This window comes from Balearica regulorum, chromosome 3 (assembly GCF_011004875.1).
Source record: "Balearica regulorum gibbericeps isolate bBalReg1 chromosome 3, bBalReg1.pri, whole genome shotgun sequence".
NCBI lineage: Eukaryota > Metazoa > Chordata > Aves > Gruiformes > Gruidae > Balearica > Balearica regulorum.
The window spans coordinates 104,132,201-104,154,916 of NC_046186.1; the positions used below are offsets into that span (position 1 = coordinate 104,132,201).

The 22,716-nt window shown below is 39.7% G+C and overlaps 1 protein-coding gene across 2 annotated transcripts in view; it reads left to right on the forward strand.

Annotated features, from left to right (window-relative positions):
* SPATA17 (spermatogenesis associated 17) overlaps positions 1-1,148 on the forward strand; it is an 88,461-nt gene extending 87,313 nt beyond the window's left edge. For both annotated transcript variants that reach the window (XM_075749283.1, XM_075749282.1), the window contains exon 10: positions 872-1,148. In XM_075749283.1, coding sequence (XP_075605398.1) covers positions 872-952 — 81 coding nt within the window. In that variant the 3' untranslated portion in view covers positions 953-1,148. The remainder of the gene's footprint in view (positions 1-871) is intronic.
* Positions 1,149-22,716: the final 21,568 nt, after the last annotated feature.

The window sequence follows — 22,716 nt, forward strand, 5'->3', positions numbered from 1 at the left end:
CACTTCAAAGGCTCCTAAATCGTCCCAAGGAGCTAATTTTGGCAGCCAATTGTTTTTGTTTGGCCAGGCATCCTAATAGCAAAACCCGTCTGCTCCAGCAAATGAAGACTTCGTCAATGCTCAGACTTACCGTTCCTGATTTTGTCCTGATGTGGGGGGTGTACACCTTCTACTGCTTTCCCCGTCTCACCCCAAGCTCACTGTAAATTAAAAGTATACTTCCTGTTTTCAAAATAAGGGATACTGTATTCTGCTCAGAATTACTGCTTAATCCTAAATTGTAGCTGTAGTATCTGTTTGCTTTCTTGGCAACTAGAGCTGGGGTTTTTCCATTCCCGTGAACAGTATTAGCCTGGTGAATTTGCTGAATTAAACATAACTAGCTTCGCTTTAGAAGGAAACTATTTGCCGTTATCCTGGAGTTATAATAATATTTATTATAATAATTATATGGACAACTTTTACTGTAGTAAGAAGGTGCTTGCGATGCCAAACACATGATGAAAATTAAAATACTTTGCCATTCTTAAATTATAATATGAAAATATGCAAATAGGCTGTTTCTGTTGGGTAAGAAATTGGGCAGTAAAAGGCATTAAAACAAGAAATTTTTGCAATACCTATAGTTACTTAGAGTTCGAAATACATATTTGCTTGCAATTAAATCATTCAATTCTTGCGTTCTTCTTCAAAGTAGTATATATATAATAATGTATGTTTCATATATATCATTTTGCATAACTTACAATCTAACTCATATAATGAAATTTAACTAGAAGACAGTATTTAGAGCTCTAAAATACCTTGAAAGAAAAAGGTAAAACCATGAAAGCCAAACTTTAACACTTTTTTGTCTCTCTTATTTCTTTAGGACTTTCAAACAGTGTTACCATCGATTGTTCTCTTTGAAAAGTTTGGAAAAACTTATTCCAGAACTGGGCAAATAGTGTAATTGTCCTGTAAACTACACAATATACGCATCTGATAAGTAATCAATAAATGTATTTCAGCAAATGCACAGCAGTAAGTTGATTGAATGTCCCATAAAGTAGTCTTTCTGTAAAGTGGTGTTATACTATGTCTGAAGTAGTGTTAATTGATTTTGCTTGATCTTTAAGCAATACAGTTTTCAACAATAAAAATAAAATATTTTTTTGTGGTTTTGGAAAAAAAAAAGCATTAGGAAAATTATTTCTTAAAATGCTGTATTTTATTTAACATAAATCCTTTAGGATACAAACCCCGAGCACTCAAGTAAAAGACTTGGAATCGCGCTGTATTTATTACAGATTTGTAAGTGAGATTAACACTAAAAAAAAGAAAAAAGTTTAAAAATGGCATCTGTTGTTGTTTTCTCACAACTAAAATATATCTGGTTCATTGTTGTTCATCATTTTCAGTGTTAGTATACATTCTTTTTGGATACTGATCCATCTTTCAGAAGGACAGGATAGGCTATTGACATGGCAGATGCTATTTTAAATCCTTCTTGCTTTTCTGTGGGTGATATAACATCAGTGTTGAAAAAAATAAAGTTCTAGCAACATATATACCTTATTATTAGATCAGTTTTCCTATATCCACTTTATTTTCTTTATCAATAGCTAGTAGTGTATTTATTTACTCCTAGTCTCGCATTAAGCAGACTGATATGTGGGAACATAATCAGGTGATGTTTGGCAAAGAAGAACACATTTGCTCACGCAAAACTGATATCGGTTTGCTGTGTTCACTTGCATGCAATCCTGCAAAATATTGAGTATCTTCAGAGCCTATTAACTTCAAAAGACTCGAAGAATTCAACATCGTGGGAAGTCTTCAGCATTTCTTAAGAGCAAATCGTAAGCTAATTCTTAAAATTACATAAGTGAATTTTTACAGGAGTTTTATGCTGAATTTTCTAGGATACCATGTTTGCTTTTCATATTATTTGACTATATTTGAATAAACTATAACTGATTATAATATTCAAATCAGTTACTGAATTTTGTTATGTGATTGTTTTGTCCTCTACAAATGTGCAGAAAACCTCCATCAGACGTCTGCTCGTGTGAATACTTTCTGAACTAGGAGTCACAAATTTCACTTCCGCAGGTTTTCAGCTGTCAGCCGATGTGAGAAAGTTTTACTACCATCATACACAAGAACAAAAGCACTTTCAATCCCATTACGGTAGGTTATGAGCGCAGGCGCCGGGCTCTAGTGTTGCTACTTTGGGGAGTTTGTCCTTTTCCATCTTTGAGAAGTTTATTCTTCTGCATGGCAATGAGAAATGAAGTCTGGGAAGCGAGAAGGAGCCACCTCAGTGGCTGAGTCTCCCCGATAAGAGTTAATCTGATCAAATGTATCGGAGTGCTTCAGTTAGTTGTTGGTGGAATGGACTGAACATGCGACACTTGTGCAAAACTGTTGATGAATAAAGATGCCACAGTAATTTTTATATGTGAGAGCTATCTATTTGATTGCTAGAGCTTTAAGGTAGTTCATCACAGTAATTCACCCTGCGTTGCCTCTTTAACTTCGTACCACAGTTTCCCATCAGTCCGATTAGAAATGGCAATACCTTTATCAGATTAATCTTTCTTTCTCTTTCTTCCTTTCAGTGTCTCTGACCCCAGGACAAAACAAAGCCCACCGTGCAGGCCAGCACTGCACTGGCGGCAGTGCTCATAGCTAAGGGTCTGGGGCACAGACAGAGGTTAAAACCAACACTTCTAATTTTAATTGTTTGATACATACACACTTTTCCTCCTCTTAAGAAAAAAAAAAAAACAAAACAAAAAAAAACCCAAAGCAAACCCCACACTTTTTTGTTTACTAGCAGCTAGCTACTTCCCAGAAACTTCTTACACAAAACCAGGTGTGTTCATTTTATTAGATAAATAAACATCCACAGAATTAGTAAAATAACACCATATTGCCTGCCAGGTTTGGGTTTTGGGGGTTCTTTTGCCAATTATATTTCACCAAGAATCCGATACTTTTCTTTAACTGGAGTTCACATAGAATTTATGTCATTTGTGGGCATATAACATCCAAAGTGTTTTGTGTGGCCACACTATAATCCCAGAATCCTTTCCTTTCTCATTAAGTACATTCAGCACTTATTCAGTACATTTGATAATTATTCTAGTGGGACCTTTACCAATTCTTCCATTATGTAGAGACTTTAGATTATTTTTATTACTCTGTCAAACTGCATATAAACACATGCAGGGAATTAACAGAGGTTTAGCTTGAAGATATTTTTATATATAAAATCGTATCAATCTATGAAACTTTACATGGATCTTGACTTTTATTTTTTAGTTTTAACTTCCATCCAGATGCTGCACAGTCCCAGGTTTGGGAGTGTGGGCTAGAGAACCTGCCCATACATTTTTTTTCTACATATGGATGAGGCTGATAGAGAAAACTCCCAATGTTAGAAGGAACAGCTAGTAATAATCTAAGAACCCAGCCTTGGGATACCTTCAGCATGGTGGACTCCCTTGCCTACAAAAGAAGCTCAGAATACAAAATACAGCTCAGGGGAGACCGGTAGGTTTTTATTATGTAGAGGAACTGGTCATCATGAATGTTTCAAAAAAATAATTTGGAAGTGAATGCTAGCAACTCTGCAGTATATAGGAAAGGAGAGAAAAGAGAAATTTTAGCCCTGGGGTGGACCTAATTTCTGTGACTCTGGGACAGACTGCCACTTCCATTTGGTAACGCTCCATGGCAAGCAAGTCGATGTGTCTGGCAGGCAAAGAAAGTTTTGGTTTATTCTCTTGTTTAGATCAAAATGTTTGCATGTAGCAAACTTACAGGTTTTATGTAAAGACAGTTAAAGCTAAAATTTTGATATTTCAATTCACTGCAATAATATAGTGAACAAGAGAATAAGAATTTTGACAATGTCATAATGTAACCAGTCTGTCTATTGATATAAATTCTCGGTCACTGTGTGATTTTACTTCTGTTTATCTTTCTTATTGATATAGTTTACTGTGTCACTTTTAATTATCAAATTACTTTTTGTAATACATTTTGGTAATGTATTTTTAATATTTTATTTATTCTAGGTTTTCCTTATTAATAAAATTGTTGATTTATAACAGTCCAATACTGTACTTTAGAGAAGATTGTTCTGGTTCATAGGAGATGTTACAACCTGTTCTCATAATACAACACAGAATGGGTATAGATGGAGGCACCAAGAAAGGAACACTCTGAAAATCTGAAATGGAGTCGTGGATCTTCATGAGTCTGGCAGAAACGCAGCCTCTTAGAAATGTTGGCTATGATATTTTGCAAACTACTCACAAGAGTATCTAAAAATTAAAAAGAATCACTGTAATGCTGAGAAATAGACAAATAGAAGCAGCCGTATATCAGTCTTCACAAAAAGAAGCATAATTACTCTAATTGCCCCATTAAATGTATTTCAGTCAATTGCAGTTGAACAAATGTGAACAGTAAAACATGAACAGCCAAACTATATCAAAGCGACCTGGTTGCTGTTTTCTGCAATAACAAAATGTGGCCATCAGCGTGCAGCGAGACGTGCACGATCCTTGCTTTTCAGCCACAGAAACACAAATATTTCTTGTGATTTGGACTGATTCCGTCTACGTGTGCAGAGGAAAAAAATTACTGTTGGGCTTTTTCATACTGCGTGGCTGAAGAGGCTTATCAAATACCTTTAGGAAGCAGCACTTACTGGGAAGAACCTGTCATACCAGCTCACGAACAGAGTATCTCTGGTACGTCATTTAGATACCTTTGCCTAATGCATAAAAAGCCTGAAACTTAATATATTGATCTCCACTGATATCTGAGCAATATATATAGATCATAGATCTTGAGAGAGTCAAATAATAATGTTATTTATTTCTGTATCAGATACACTGGCCTATATGTCAGGTGCTAAGGATTTAAAACCTCTCTGCTAATGACCAATGATCTTTGGGTTTAACCACCACTGGGGATCACAGCGCTCATGAAAAGGATGCAGGCAAAGTCATTAAAATGGAACAGCAATGTGCTAAAGGTTGCTCACAACATGGGACATCATGAGAAGCTTCAGGGATATCAGAAAATGCCTGGTGACATCTTTTCTTACCAAAACTATCTGCTGTTACGCAGTGGATTAAGGATCTCTCAGTGTTGCTGCCCAATAATTTTGTTTGACTCCTACATAGCTGATGTTGTAAACACAGAAAATCTCTTAATTTAGGTAATTTAAGAACTATCTTCTGGGCTGATCCAAGATGTTCTCAACACTTGTCAGAGAAAACATTTAGCTTGCAATGCCCTCTAGAGGCAGAATTGCTAATAATAGTGTTGCCCACAGATTTACGCTTTTCTGGTCCAAATGTGATACTGTAGATTTCAAGCAACAGCTGGGGGTTTGTTTGTTTGGTTTTTGGTTTTTGGTTTTGGGGTTTTTTTTAATAATAAGTCACACTTCACATTTCTGTAGGAGCAGAGGTCTAGAACCATTAGGGGGTCTGCAACAGATGCAGATGCCTCATTCTGGACTTGTACTGAAGTTATCTCCAGCTGAGATGTAGCCATTCTTAAACTGCAAAGCAAAATGGTGATGCTTGTAAACACTAATGGTGTTTGACATGCCAATACTTGGCATTGAATATGACTCTGAAAGCATCAAAATTAAAAAAATTTCTAACAGTTTAGTGTTATTCCAAAGGATGTGTTTGCAACATGCCTTTCATAAATCCATGGTCCTCAATTTCACAAATTTACAAGTTCTGCACAGTAGACTTTGTTAGAAGGATGAGGAGCTCCGTCCTTTACTGACAGCCATGGGGTCCTGTACTCAGAACAGCAGAGAGTGAAAAACAGACAATATGTCTAATTCCTTAATTGTAAAATCTGGAATACCCCATATTAAAATAGAAGAACTACAACCACAGAGGAGTCACATCCATGTGATCAGAAACAGAATTTGAGCCTTGAACCTTTTATTTTACTTAAGACCATTTGTAAAACTTTTTGTGTGTGTGTGTGTGTGAATTTTCTTTCACAAGTTGACAATGGTTTCTGGTAGAGCTGGAAAAATGTCAATAAAGAGGCTCAGACAATGCAAAGCTGGCTTGGCTTCGTATTCTTCCATCTTTTAATAGTTCAGCTCATTAATGAGAAAATCATCTGGCTGCTGGCACAATCAGATACAGTCACTTGTCAGTACATTGAGTTCAGTTTATAGTACTCCGATTCATATTCATGATCAGAGGATGCAGTGGAGCAATTCATTAGTGCACTGCTGCATTAAGCAATCACTGCCAAAATGTGACATATTGAGAGTTTGCATTAAACTGCTTCCTTTGAGAATCTTTTGGTTAAGAAATTCCTAAGTGCCGAAATCTCTTGAAATAAATCACTCAGGCACTTCAAGAAAAAACATTGAGACTCTACGTATATAACATTTAGTTAAAAAAAAATATTCATTCACTGGCATTATTGTATGTGTGACATGATCGTACCCTCAGATGCAAGTTTAGACTATTATAACAGCTAATAACACATATAAACTAGATTAGAATTATCCCAAACGGAACCTTCTTTCTTACTCTTCATTACTTCATGCTGCCTAATGAATGTTAAGGTTGTTTTTGTTTCAGGTCAAGATATTCAACAACATCAAAAACCCAACCTTCTATTTGCATATCTCTGCTCATGGTACAACTAAGGGGCAGTTGCAATTGCAGTCTGTGCACGCTCACCTCACAAAGGTTTTAAGGGGGAAAAGTGCTTATAAATTAGAAAGACATGCTTCTTGTGTACTGTGGTGAGAAGAAGGTGAGGTCAGCTTTAGTTTCCTTTTCACTTTTTCTCTTAATGTTTGTAGCATGGTATTGTGGTCATTCCTTGTCCACATCTTCATTTGATTCCACCGTATAATTTTTCTACTAACAACTGTTGTTCTTCCAATTTATCCACTCTTCCTTAGCTTTATAAAAAAGTCCGAGCTACTCAGTGATAGAGAGGTGTAGAAAGAAAGACAGGAGTAGAACTGTAAATTTGTGATCACTCATACATAAGCAAAACAGATACTAAACTTTCTTTTAATGTGCTCTTAATGTAATTCCTCTCTCTTGAGTAGGAATATTATTCTTGTTTTTTCTCGTTGGTATTTTGACCAAAATCTGGGCCAGTGAATCACTGCTAAGAGGAGAAAATATGCATAGTATATAAAAAGTATGAAGCAGACTGCCCACACTTTATGTTTTTGCAGCAACAATCATCTCACCTATGCCTTGTAGCTTTGAATAAGGATGCGTAGCCAGCTGTGTTTCAGGCACTGACCAAACAGCCTCTGACACGGGTCTCTCGTTACTTCAGAAGACGTTTGCTGACTTCATTTCTCCTGTTTTCCAAAGCTGTGTGCCAGATATGTGAGATTCCCCTGTACCTGCTAGGAATCATTCACCCTCTTGGTTTTGTTTCTGTGCTTGATCTTTGCTTTTTTCCTCCCACTTGTTCCATTTCCCCTGCAACAAAGGTTACCTCTAGTTTATGCTAATAATGGCATAAAAAACCCCTTGACAGAAATTAGTTAAAGATCAATTGGGAGTAAAAAGCATATATCTTTAAGAAATTTTTGTAAGATTTCTTTCCCTCTTAAGCTACTGTATTTCCATCTGCAGGTGAGGCGAGAATTGGTTTGCCATCAATCTTTTGCTCTAGACAACAGAGCAAATGGAGTATTCTGAAGCAGTCAGCGTGGCTTTTAAACAACATCTATACATTTATTTGAATCAGAAAGGTCTTTCTGATTTCTTCCCGTTCCCCTGAACACACATAGGACAGTGCCATCAGCATGAACATTTTGCAACCGTTGGTCTTATATCTTAATCTTATTCAGAATACATCAATGTATTTAATGATAGCTATATTTTCTAAAACTTAAATTTTGTCCCTAAGTCCTCCTTAGTCCAGATGATTACTTAAGCCATCCATATTGTGAGGCTCTGTTTCCAAAGTCATTTACAATCAATACGATCAGCTACAGCTCCACTGCAGTACACCATTGTTCCAGTCTTAAAGCAGATACAGACAGGCACTGGACTCCATATATCTAAAAACTTGTCCAGCTCTCTGCCCATCACATTTTTGGGAGGGCTCTGTTGTAAGGATAGACGTTGTTATGCTTTCACAAGAGAGTTCAGGTGCCCTGTTCACAACACAGACCCTTCTGTGCTACTGCTGCACAAATCTAAGGGAAAAAGAAATTAACTAAAAAGAGAAAAGACGGTACAACAAGTTTAAGAACCAGGGCAAACAAGCAAAGAAATTAGTGACTGGAAGAACCATAGAAACAATCATCTTCCCTATGAAATCTAGCCAATTACATATGTAGAAAGTAGTGGGAACATTTTATCCAGGCTTCAAATGGGCAAAAGAAAGAACTATTCTGGGCAAGGGGGCAAGCCACCCCCTGCTTTACGCAAACCAGTAGTAACCAGTTGCTCTTCATCTACAGTGCGGTGCCCCAAAGCCACATCTCTGTGATCAGGAATGAACTGGAAATTTGCTCCTGAGAAGGCAAGAATTCTGACTGAGGCCACTTCTCACATAGCTGCTTGGTACCACAGCTCCCGCAACTTGTTAGTTCGTCACTTGCAGTCTAATGACAGTTGAAGAGGATGACCGTGACAGACAGCTGTGTCTGTAAGCATCCAGAGAGCTTATGTTTGACCTAGTTCTGGAAATGATTAACACATGATTTAGCTCTCATTCATTTCTATTCGTGGTCATATATCTCACAGCTGTTGCCGAACACCAAGAATCAGGAAAGGTTTTTGATGACTTCATACTTTACAAATGCATCATCAAATGGTGAGATCTGACCATTTACAATAACAAGATATGTTTCTTGTTAAAAAATAAGAATATTTGCTCCTCTTGCTCCAAAGATTTTATTTCCGTTTCACCACCGCATATTCTAGTAATGTGAAAACAGTGATGGTGCATTTAATTTCTCATAAAATATATCCATCTGCTTATTTAATTCTTCACAGCTACTATGCGCTGAGATGAAATCACCTATGTTATAACAAGTGTAATAACAATCTTTAAGATGCTTGAAAGATTTCCAACTGCAGATTTCCTTCTTTAACATTATATTTTTACAGTGAAGACTCCATGATTCATCCTCCAGTATAATCATAGCTAAAGGTGCTTTTGCTGCATCAATATTTAACCCACTTACATCTCTCATGAAAACAAAGACAAAAAATTATTAATCTATGGCCAACTGGAAACTTCACAGTGCCACAACAGTTCCATATGCATGCACTTAGAAATTCATGGCTTTGTTAGGGATAGCATGCAACAGGTGATTTGTTGCCCAGTAGCTACCTGGTAGATAACCACATCTGGACTGGGAGAGGATCTCCACTGGCTGGAAAGGCTTCTGGCAGGTTTACTCGTTTGTCCTGAAGAAGGCAACGAGGCACACATTGCGCAAACTTAGCCTTTTTGTGGGAGGTTTTTAGAAGCGATGAGTAAGGGCAGGCACATATGAAGGTATGTACGCTAACAATTTGAGTTCACAGAGTATTACAGTTTTTGCAAATGTCTCCCACAATATTATCTCCTGGGATCCCCAGCAGTGAGGTGTGTAAACTCTGGCTCTTTCAGGTATCTCTATTTCTGTCTCCTGTCATACTCTTCCACTTGCCTGGCTCTTCTTCAATAATGGTTGCCCCAAATATCAGCAGATTTCAATAGGACACGCTCACCTCTCACTGGTCTTTGCTTACACTCTTCACACATCTGACTGACACAGACAAACTTGTAAAGGTGTTCAGATGCAAAAGATATTCAAAGTCACTCTATCCAAAGGCGTTCAAGTTGGGAAAATGTGTTCTTTCATCATAGCTTTTTTAAGAACAAATAAAGAATTGGCAAAGAAAATAACCGTTGTTTTTTTACAAAGCTGATTGTCTTAACATGGGTAAAAAAAAATTATTCTGACAATTTAAGAAGTTAGAAAAATTGAAACTTGTGTTTCAGTCTTGTGAACATTTACTAAGTGTTATTATTTTGTTATTCATATATTTTTCTCAAAGTCTGGCAGCTAGCCAGAATTAATAATTTTTTAAAAAAACCAAAACATGGGGTTTTGTTCATTTTGGAAGAAAATAACAATGTCTGTGCAATGATTACTGAGCATTCTTCTTTCTGAGGAATCTCAGATTCTATTATAAATATGAAAAGCTCATATAAAAAGCTGAAATTTGAAGACTCAAATTTGCTCCTCTTTATGTGTACATAAAGATAGATTGAGCTGAAGAATTTTAATTCAAATCTAAATTAGTCATAAATTCCTGATTACTCGCAGTTTACAATACAGGTAACATTTTTCTCAATAACATAATCGAGGTCACAAAGGCTAAAGTGATAGGTGAGAGAAGATTCACCTTGAACAAGTCACTGCTAACCTTCTGCTGAGCTTGAAAACCAGTAGGCTGCTCCAGTTTTTAAACTGATAAAAAGAACCTGGCCATGCTATTTTCTCAGAATATGCTGATAAACTGGCTCTTCACAGCAAGAACACATTTAGCTGATACATCTGTTACACAGATTGTCGCATAGAATTAGCAAATCAATTCAAATATTAAGTATTTTATTGCTATCTAAAAGTTAGAAGCAAAGACTAGGGGGATAGGTCTTGGCACTTTGTCAGCAGAATTTATCAGTGAATAATCTAAGAAACGACTGAGTCATCTTCTCTGACAAATGCCATGTATGAATTGCTACCAAAGCATCAAGTCCAAAAAGCCCTGGTATTACTGCAATAGATTGTTGTATATGACCAAAATTCTTCCAATAGAAGAAAATGTTAGAGATGATCATAAAATGAGCTCAACAAAAAGATTTTAGAAATTAAAGAGGGCAAAAGTACTTTAAAAGTACTCAAAACTTTCTAAATAGAAAAATGGCTTTACAAGAGAGATTTAAAAGTCTCAGAAGTGCTCTCCTGGTCATGTCCAAAAGGCTCCTAAATAGACAATGATGGTGGTTTTAGAATATTTGTCCTACAAATCCGAACATGCCTGGGGTGTAAGAGCACTTACAAGTAACGGAAAAGCAAAATGAAAAGGTATCATCTGAAATGACATTCAGAGGACACCAGTGCACTGACAAATAGGACTATGGGGACCATTCACTACTTACTTGCTTCATATGCATATCTCTTCAATTCTTCTCATCTTCTGTTCGGAGGATTTTGTACTCTAAAACACAGATGGAAGCCATTTCTGTACTCTAAAATACAGAGAAGAACAGTGTAGGCAGCATAGCCCCGTATTACAGTAAGCATTAGAAGCTTAACCACCAGACCACAGCTGTACACAATAGGCAGTGCAAGAGTTTAAACCAGAAGACACCGACGTAAGAGCCTGGCATTACCTGCGGCTCCCAAGAAACTTAATGCAGAAGGTACGTTTTCCTCTTCGGCAGCGGAACTGTGATGGGGCACTAAGCTGAAGGGGGAAAAAAAAAAGCCAGCTGAGGAGGCAAGTGAGTGACAAGAGCGGTGGAGGTTACCACTGGCGAGGGTCCCAGCTGTGGGTCTAACCCACCAAGCCTTGGTTTACTGGGGCTATTCGGAAGCTGTTTGCTATCACTTCTTTGAATCACTTCCGGAACATCAGAGGTAGGAGGTATATGTTTCACAGCTCTCCGTCATAAAGCCTTTGATGGGTTGCTCAAAGTGTTTGTAAAACTGAATATTCTTACACTTTTTTATTTTTGACAGAGCTGACTTTTAAAAGTACACCTAAACAACAATGTTATAGAAAGTGAAAAGTTATTTCTATGTCATCAATTGGAATTGGAAGCTGAAAATAATCTACTCATCCTTGTGATCCTAGTGATGCCCCTTCTGATAATGAAGCCTGCTTGTATTTGTTACTCAGTGATGGATTCTAAGACAGATGCAATCTGTATTTTTATGTGTCAAAGAAAATTATTGTGTTGATTTTTTTCTAAAATACAAAAATGGCACTATTGGTGCCCAAATAATCCAAATCTTTATTTAGGGACCTGAAATAGAACCTATCAGAAAAGAGGAACTTGTGGAGCAGAACAATTTCTTGTGTCGATCTCTCTCTGTTCCATCAAAAACTACAGCAGTGAGCTTCAAGAAAAAGGTTAGTCTTCCCTTGGTCACAATTTTTCTCAAAAAAAGAACAGGCAGGAAGAGTAGTGATGCATGTCTGATATTGATGGAAAGCAAGTATGTACCTCATCCATTGAAAACATTGATCAAGGCCACTTCGCTCTTTTTTAATGATGGCCCCATAAATCTGCCAGTATCAATGAAAGTCACTGTTATCTACTTGAGGTTCTAAATGGCTACGCTAAGGAAGCTAAGTCGCAGCTAATGGTTCTTTACATCCAGGAGTCAAATTGTCATAGTTATCTCTTTCAAAACTCTCCTTCTGTTTGTTTGTTTTTAAAAAACACACGAGCAAAATCAGAACACATTAAAAAATGGGAAGAAATTCCACATGGTAATTTTTAATGAGGTGATTTTAACCTTCAAAGGTTTTTTGCACATCTTTTTTGTCTCCGTGGATGTCAGTCGAGAAGCATGAGGACCCAACAGGATGTGGCATTTTTCCATGCATACAGTCTATTGATTATGGCAAACAAATTTGAATGAAAAAGGTCTGGAAAAGTGATATTCCTGTTAAAAGTCGATGTGCAGTTTGTTCAAGGTCAAATCAGAAATAGGATTTAAATTCAATAGCAATGAAACCTTACAAGTTGTTCTGATCAAAATGCTATGGGAAACATTCTATTCACCCTGGATCTTCACCCACTAATGGAAGGAAATCTATGACTGACCCAAAATGTCATATGAACACTAATTTCCAGGATCTTTTTAATCCCATCCAGCCCAAATGAGAACAGAAAGATGGGAATGAGTCTAAAATGATAAAATAAGCATCTCTTGCTAGTGAGGTGATTGGGTGTGACTGCCACCTCCCCATAACTGCTTATGTCTTTTTTAAGTAATAGGATGAGGGCAAAGGCTGAGGAAGCGCATGCTATGGGTGGAATAGGACCCAAATCACAGGGGCTTCAACCACAAGGTCGCTTCAAATGGCCCACTGTGTACAGAGAAAAGGGAGAAGACTGGGAAATCTAGTCCTCCATATGTATGGTCAATTTAAAAAGTCACCTTATATCCACAGCTGGGGAAGCATTACAACTGCCAGAATTCCCACTTGCAAAACATACTGTACCTTGTTTAGTAAATCAAGGCATTTGATTTGCCTGCTTAGTAAAGTCAAGGAGGTGCCAGAGACCGTTTGTGGGGTGCTAAAGGGATATGAATGAATGAACAAGCCGGTGGGACGAAGCTCATCCTAGCTCACAAACTGCTTTTAAATCCATGGGCGTGTTCTGCACTGCCATACTCTCTGCCAGCAGCACAGTTCCACAGCTCCCAGTATTGTCCCACCTTTGTCGGGGACTCCTCAGCAATACTACGGTAGGTTGAAGAATCTCTCTCGGGAACCCCAGTGTAGAACAGTGTAGAACAGGGATTACCATTTCAATATTTGATACTAAATATGTTCAGGATTGAGGTATATTCTCAGTGGAAGGCTTCATCTCATACAATAGGAAACAATAAAAACCCCTTCTCTGAAGAGACGTTGAGAACATTTTGAAAAGGAAATGTGTTTATTTTTTGCCTCGAGAATATCAAAGAGATTCTCTAGACAGATCTGATTGTATTTCTGCTGTCTTGGCAATGAAATCCCTTCGTAGCCTTGCCCCAACACACATTCCTGTGTAATATGTACATGAATCTCAGAAACAGATGGAGTACTCTTTACCCAAAATCTAATCCTAGTGAGGTAGAGAGGCCAGATGGTCTCACTTTCCAAATGAAAACTTTCAGAGTCTTTAAACTAAGCAAAGATTTTATTAACATTGATGGCTGGATATAGTGTAATACACAGAGAAGATTAATTAGAAACTCTAATTAAATGTAACAGTGTAAAAGAACCAGAGCGTTATTTGGCATCAAACAGCTTTTTAAGATTCTTGTTGAAACCTGGAGTCTTCAGTATGGCTGAGCTGCAAAACGAACAACAGAAAAGCAGAAACAATGAGATTTACTAAAAGGTGCCAAACTCAATCCTACATGCGATCATTTCATGTATTTTTTATAGAATCGTAGGAAAGAGGGCTGAAAGGAACCTTTAGAGGTCGTCTAGTTCATCCCCCTACCCCAAGGCAAGATCAAATGTACCTAAATCATTCCTGACAGATGTTTGTCTAACCTGTTCTTATAAAGCTCCAGTCACGGAGATTCCAAAACATCCCTAGGCGATCTATTCCGGTGTTTAACTATCCTTGTTGTTTGAAAGTTTTTCCTAATGTTTAAGGCTGAATCACCATTGTTCCAATTTAAACTTGCTATTTTTTGTTCTATTGATGAAGGGCATGGAGAAAAGTTTATTCCTTTTGTTTGTTTGTTTGTTTTGGGTTTTTTTGGCTTGTGGGTGTTGGTTTTTTTGTTTGTTTGTTTGTTTGTTTGTTTTTTACCAGGTGCCTTTTACAAATAGGAAGATCAGTCCTCTGTTTCTCTGGTTTTGGTTTGGTTTGGGTTTTTTTTTTCTTAGAGCAAGCAATCCCAGTTCTTTCATTTTCTTCCATTTAGACTTCTGACCATTTGGTTTCCCTTTATTAGGACTACATCTCCCTCAAAGGTGGCATCAGAAACTGAACATTGTGGCTGCACTCTTAGCTGTGCTCAGCGGAACAAAAGGACTGTATCACAATTGTTATGGACAACATTCCTGTTACGTATCCTGGTAGGAGGCTTGCTTCTTTTCTAAGGTATGACTTTGTTGATTCGTGTTAAATTCATGCTCCTTTCCTACAGAACTCTTGCCTAGCCATTCATTTCCAGCTTGGTTTTAATCAAAGTTGACTCGGTATATTGAAGAAGGGATTTCTTTGCTGTTTTTCACTGCGGACAATTGCAGAAAAAGAATATTTATTTGCATGAAGACATTATCATATCCCTCAAGCAAACGAGGTGTAAGAGTCAGTTTTCTTCAGCCTGTTAAAGGAACGTACATCTGGAAGTAATGTTTTAATTCTCAGACATATGGAGTGGGGAGCTTGAGGATACAAGTGTCACATGTCACATCTCCCTTTAAATTCTGTGCTCGTATCTCTGACTCGCAGCAGGAATTCTTGCGAACCATGGACAGTAACCAAGAAAGTTGCCACGTTTTCACAACATCCTGACCTCTGGGTTGATTAGTTGGCAATGCAACCCTACAAGGTTGTACCATCTTACTAAAACTAGTTTGGATCTTCAAGAGGTGAACTGCATGCTCAGGTAAAGGAACCTCAGCTGGCCAATGGCACAGAGAATGGCTTCCAGGAGCCTCCTCCTCATCCCACCCACCAAGCGTGCTCCTAGGAAAATGCTGCAGTGAAGCGGTGTAGACAAGCACAGGAAGAGGCATCTGGACCCCGACTGCTGTGAAGGTTTGCTGAGACAAACACATGTTTATAGCTCACAGGAAAGGGAACAGATGTGCAGATTCAAGGAATTTTATCCCCCTAAATGCTGCAGTCACAGCTAAAGAAGAAGTAAAAATAGATGCGTTTGTGGGAGCGGCAGTGATGGCAAGGACTAATGCTGAAAGGGTGCAAAGAGGGAGGAGAGGATGACTTATCACAGAAGCAAGGATAAGCGAGGAGGGCATTAATTATGGACTGCCCTGAAATAGTGACAGCACCCAAACTGCCTCCCTTAACAAGTTTCCTCTTTTGTAGTTTCCCAGCATCAGCTGCATCCCACCCTTTCCCACTACCAGTGTGCAGCACATATGGCTGCCTTGCAAGAATCACACAAATCATCCAGTAAGTTCATTTTTATTAGTAGCTTCTGCTTAATTAAGGGATGCATCATGCTTCATCAATCAGCTTCTGTGCATGTGAGTTGGTCTCAGCCACTCTGCTGATTCAAACTCCAAGCAGATACAGTTCTTGTGCTGTAGGCAAGAGACTGGTTAGCTCAGCTTTGGGGACCCAGGGGCAGAACTGTATCCCTGGTCATTAAAGCGAAGTTCCATACCACAGCTATGGCAACAGTACATCCACAATAACTTTCTGCTATCATGCACCACAAGATTGTTCCAAAACCTAATGTGAAGAAAAAGGTTAGTATTAAGATGGTGAAAAGCATAGTTACAGATTGAAAGCTGTGGTGTGTTTATAAATGCAAACCTTTTTTAGCTTTCTGTTTTTTAAAGAAACCAGTTAAATTAGCTTCTGGAGTTACCGCTGGTTTACATTGCTGCATTTCAGCTCTGCAGAAGAAATTCCTGCAGAGGCGTGAGTTGGGCAGGTGTGCCTAAGGCAGCACAGTGCAGTGCCAAACAGAGATGCTGGGCACAAAGTACAGCTCTGCTTCCCAGAACGGACACATGGATCTACACAAGAGAGCACGTATCTAAAAGCGGGGTTGGCTTGGGATCTCTTCATGGTGCTGCACAGTGCGATGTGTATGTAATTACAGATAATCGCATTCCCTGGTCTTTCAGTTAATGATAAAAAGGACCGTCTGTTATCGCCAGTCCATTACTGGCTCTGGAATAATGCTCATAGCAGCAACCCAGTGAATTACTTTTTATTTGCTTAATAACATTAAAGGTGTAATTGGTCTGATAGAAGATTTGCAGTTTAGCTTTTTCAATGCAACCTCTTTCGTGGCCTCAGATACACTTTTCCTGTGCAGGAAAGTATAAATCTGATGAATTATACCAAACTCTATCATGGTTTTGCTGCTTGAAAGATTCATTATGAAGTACAACATACCAAAACCCAACTCACAGCCAAAATAAAATTTGCCTTCAGTCTTCTGATGTGAAAAGCTAGTGCATTAACCCATCAGGGTATCTAATCCTTCAATGCATCTTTTCAGTAAATTGTTAAGTGAATGTAACACTATAACATACATGTAACCTACTTCATCTAAAATACATAGGTCATCATTTTCTTCTGCAATTTTCATGGTAGCTTATCCTTTACATATTTTATTATTAATTTTTATGATGGCTGTTAAAGGCCTTCAGATGCTTTATGGATTGCTTGTGAAATAGTGTATGTACAGTATATATGGTTTTCTATAGTGTAGTTCAGGTAGATCCAACAGCTCTACTATATTATTAGATACAACCCTGTAATTAATATATTGTAAATGCTATGAAAGGTATATATGCATTTTACTTCTGCAATGCATATGTCAGAGTATATATTTTATTTTAGTATTTATAAGCATTCAGCAGAAAGTAAAGGAAAAAAAATTTCTCAAGATGCCTCTCACCCACATTGCAGGTATCTGCAAATTCCTAAGTTCATCCCACCCTAGTTAAAGATAGGTGTTTGGTTATTGGCATCACCAGTCCTGACCCAAAATGGGAGTGTGGTGGGTTAACCCTGGCTGAGGGCCAGGTGCCCACCAGAGCCGCTCTATCACTCCCCTCTTTCATTAGACAGGGGAGAAAAAGTACAATGAAAAAAAAAACTTACGGGTCGAGATAAGGACAGGGAGAGATCATTCTCTAATTATCATCATGAGCAAAACAGACCGAACTTAGAGAGGGAATTCATCTTATTTATTACTAAGCAAAACAGAGTAGAGGAATGAGAAATAAAACCAAAATCTTAAAACACCTCCCCCCACCCCTCCCATCTTCCCGGGCTCAACTTCACTCCCGGCTTCAACCTCCGCCCCCCCCAGCGGCACAGGGGGATGGGGAGTGGGGGTTACGGTCAGTTCCTCACGCGGTGTTTCTGCCGCTTCTTCATCCTCAGGGGGAGGACTCATTGTTCCCCCGCTCCAGCGTGGGGTCCCTCTCACGGGAGACAGTCCTTCACGGCCTTCTCCAACATGAGTCTCCTTCACGGGGTGCAGACCTTCAGGAGCAAACTGCTCCAGCGTGGGTCCCCCACGGGGTCACAAGTCCTGTCAGCAAACCTGCTCTGGCGTGGGCTCCTCTCTCCACGGATCCACAGGTCCTGCCAGGAGCTTGTTCCAGCGCGGGCTTCCCACGGGGTCACAGCCTCCTTCAGGTGTCTCCACCTGCTCCGGCGTGGGGTCCTCCACGGGCTGCAGGTGGAATCTCTACACCCCCTCATCCTCCCTCCATGGGCTGCAGGGGGACAGCCTGCTTCACCATGGTCTTCACCACGGGCTGCAGGGGGATCTTGCTCCGGCGCCTGGAGCACCTCCTCCCCCTCCTTCTGCACTGACCTTGGTGTCTGCAGATGTTCTTACATCTTCTCCCTCCTCTCTCTGGCTGCAAAAGCTCTCTCTAACTGTTTTTGTCTTTCTTAAATATGTTATCACAGAGGCGCTGATTGGCTTGGCCTTGGCCAGCGGCGGGTCCGTCTTGGAGCCGGCTGGCATTGGCTCTGTCAGACACAGGGGAAGCTTCTAGCAGCTTCTCACAGAAGCCACCCCTGTAGCCCCCCCGCTACCAAAACCTTGCCACGCAAAACCAACACATTCCACCCCTCGCCTCTGTGAATCACATATTTAAGAATTATCATTAAAATATACATTCAACACAAAACTTCACAAACACTAATCACATCAACAAAGGAAAAGAAAAAGAATTCCCCACACCAAAATCAAAACAACACTATCACAACACCAGAGTGGACAATCTACACACAAAATCTATCTCTAGTCCCTTCACCACTATATCACTCTCAAGTTACGTTCAGTCAATGTTTTGCCCGTTACCTCTTCCAATTACTATCCTTATCTCGATTTTCTCGTGCCCCACGTTGGGCGCCAAAAAGGACTGTGGTGGGTTAACCCTGGCTGAGGGCCAGGTGCCCACCAGAGCCGCTCTATCACTCCCCTCTTTCATTAGACAGGGGAGAAAAAGTACAATGAAAAAAAAAACTTACGGGTCGAGATAAGGACAGGGAGAGATCATTCTCTAATTATCATCATGAGCAAAACAGACCGAACTTAGAGAGGGAATTCATCTTATTTATTACTAAGCAAAACAGAGTAGAGGAATGAGAAATAAAACCAAAATCTTAAAACACCTCCCCCCACCCCTCCCATCTTCCCGGGCTCAACTTCACTCCCGGCTTCAACCTCCGCCCCCCCCAGCGGCACAGGGGGATGGGGAGTGGGGGTTACGGTCAGTTCCTCACGCGGTGTTTCTGCCGCTTCTTCATCCTCAGGGGGAGGACTCATTGTTCCCCCGCTCCAGCGTGGGGTCCCTCTCACGGGAGACAGTCCTTCACGGCCTTCTCCAACATGAGTCTCCTTCACGGGGTGCAGACCTTCAGGAGCAAACTGCTCCAGCGTGGGTCCCCCACGGGGTCACAAGTCCTGTCAGCAAACCTGCTCTGGCGTGGGCTCCTCTCTCCACGGATCCACAGGTCCTGCCAGGAGCTTGTTCCAGCGCGGGCTTCCCACGGGGTCACAGCCTCCTTCAGGTGTCTCCACCTGCTCCGGCGTGGGGTCCTCCACGGGCTGCAGGTGGAATCTCTACACCCCCTCATCCTCCCTCCATGGGCTGCAGGGGGACAGCCTGCTTCACCATGGTCTTCACCACGGGCTGCAGGGGGATCTTGCTCCGGCGCCTGGAGCACCTCCTCCCCCTCCTTCTTCACTGACCTTGGTGTCTGCAGATGTTCTTACATCTTCTCCCTCCTCTCTCTGGCTGCAAAAGCTCTCTCTAACTGTTTTTGTCTTTCTTAAATATGTTATCACAGAGGCGCTGATTGGCTTGGCCTTGGCCAGCGGCGGGTCCGTCTTGGAGCCGGCTGGCATTGGCTCTGTCAGACACAGGGGAAGCTTCTAGCAGCTTCTCACAGAAGCCACCCCTGTAGCCCCCCCGCTACCAAAACCTTGCCACGCAAAACCAACACAGGGAGCTATCCTGTCCTCTTCTAATTCTGCAATATAATAAGTGTCAGTGACTCTGGAAAGTAATGCTAGTATGTGTTAGTGCCAGAGACTATTGCTCAGTTGTGGTGAGAAGTCACATGTAGAATTTATACATCCTGCACAGGATGCAAGAGAGACAGAGAACCACATGTGGTTTTGTAGAGTTCCTCCATGCCAGGATCTACTGGAAACTGACTATTTCAGTTAAATTTATTTTCAAGGAAATAAATCTGTGAACCAGATTATATCGAGCTGTAGACTGCCGCCCTCTGATCGGTAGAATCAAGACCATTCAAATTGTTCATAAAGCTTAGCAAAGGAACAGTGATGATCCTGTTTATTGCCTGACTGTCACAAATTAGTGACAAGCAGTGTACCCTTTTCCCACAATTTGTTTTGATTTGTTGTATTCCACCCAGAGCTACAAAATCCTAGTTGGAAAAAGAAATCAAGCTGCTTCTGAGCTTCCCTACACATCTCTGTAAGTAGATTTCCTAATGGCCATGAATTTTAGGCTGTTCCTAGCTGGCTGATATGAAAAGCGAACTTCTGTGAAACTTACTATTTTATCTGGGACTATTCCATGCCCTGAATCTCAAGGGGAAGAGAGTTGTGCTTTTAAAACTGTATTAAAGAAAATAAAAGACCAATAAGCACACAGCCTTTATTATCTATCGGTTACAAGACCAGGACCGTTCAACAGTCCTTAGGAGCAACTTGGCACTGAACAGGCTTGAACTGAGCTTATTTCCCAAATATCTGTGATTAGAAGGGACCCTTCACACAAGCTCCTCACTCAGTCAAGAAAGTAAAGACTCACTTTCCACCTTAGCTCACTTAAATCTCCTAACCCACGAGGGGGAGGAAAAGCAGAGAAATCAGGCTACAGACTGGGGAAGACAGCCCAAAATACTTCATATAATTTCCTTCCATCTGCTTGGTTCACAGTGGGCCTGTGAAAACAGCCATGGGGATTTGTTAGCAATCCTGCCCAAGTGTGGTCAGGTTGTTGGGAAGTAGTGGCATAAATGGCATAAAAAGACTTTCACGAAGAGTATTCTAACCTTGCAGAAATTTCTTGTGAACCACAGGTTTGGGGAGTGGATCACAAAAAGGGAAGTGCTGTGGCGAAAGCACGGAACAGAAATTTCAGGAAGATTTTTTTTCCCCCTTAGACTTCTACCATACATTCCTCCTTGAGTTCCCTATCCATCCCTTCACTGACTTACTTATTATACCTACAAACGCATGCTCAGAATGAAACTAGAGCTTGCAGAGGGTTTCCTCCCAAATTGTGAGGCAATTCTGATTTTGATCAAATTAAGGACCTGAAACATATCTCTTCTTTATCAGCAAATAGATCAGTAGGTAAATCCAGCAAAGGAATCATTCTCAACTGCTTGATATTAACGCATGTTAAGGCCTTTGTTTTCAGGCTGTTTTTCATTATAGGGTGTGATTAGACCTTTCTGCTGAAATCTAATCCAGGGAAAAGAGCAAACCTCTGGCATCAAAGACATGTTCCCAAATGACCAACTGATGTATTTTGCCAAGGAATCATACTCGACATGTAGGGATGGAGAACAAGTCCCCATAATCTATGACTTACTAGCTGTTTCTAAGTGATTCTGGCTGTGTCGATAAATTTGTTCACAGCTCTAATTGTGTTAATGAATTGAACATAATTAAACTTACAGCGTGTCACAAGCTTCCTCTGGCAACTATAGTAGGTTTCTTAAGTAACAGTTCATCAGCAACCATCAGTGTTTCTTAAACCTTACTGCACTTGAATAAGTGAAAACTCATCTGAATTCTGAAATGTGTCTTAAAATCCTGCTGTCCCACATTTACAACACGAAAGGGGGGAGTATGAGAAATGTACTAACCTTAAAATAGGACAAAGCAGAGTGTTTCATTCATTTTTTACCAGTTATTTAGCTGGGATGATAAATAACTTATTGTTCATGTACACACAGCTAGGAGTGACAAATCCTTTCATCCAGCTCCATTGAGTTTTTGGGAGTAATCTTCTGGCTACTCTACTTCTTAAGCATTTAAAGAATTGTAATAATTCATGCATTTTCCAAGCTATTTCATTTCGATCTCTCTTGGGTATCCCTTTGGCCAAACCTTAGACAATGAAAATGTTATATATTCTTCATCCTGCAACTTGGATGTCCTCCTTGCTGCACATACCAATATTTTACAATCAATAATTAAGCAGTATTAACAGATGTCAATATATTACGAATCATTTTCCAAGTTATATCACCACTAAAAATCTGTCCTTAAACTTGTATCTTATTCTCCTGTCAACATTGTTGCCTTAACAACACGTACAGAATTTACTATTTTTAATTTAAAATGTAATCAAGAAATGGTGACTATTCACTCTATACTGGTAAGATTCTCATTTGTTGAAGTACCTATATAGGATCTATAGTCCCAGCTGAAAAAAGAGATAGTATATGTGTGTTATTTTTTAATCAATAGGGTCTTTCTATAAAAACATTGATTCTGTTTCAGTGTTTTCATAACAGCACAAAGCGTTGCAGGAATTACTGATGGTGCAGAACATTATCAGGTGCACACAGCATGATGCCTGCACTGTTTTCACGATGTAATTTTTAAAGAAGCTCCAGCAAACTAAACCCTTCTGATGCAGCACTAGATAAAAATATGGAACAAATAAAATGATCTAGGAGAAATGTTGCCTCTAGCACAAATGACCGAATCTCATTAAT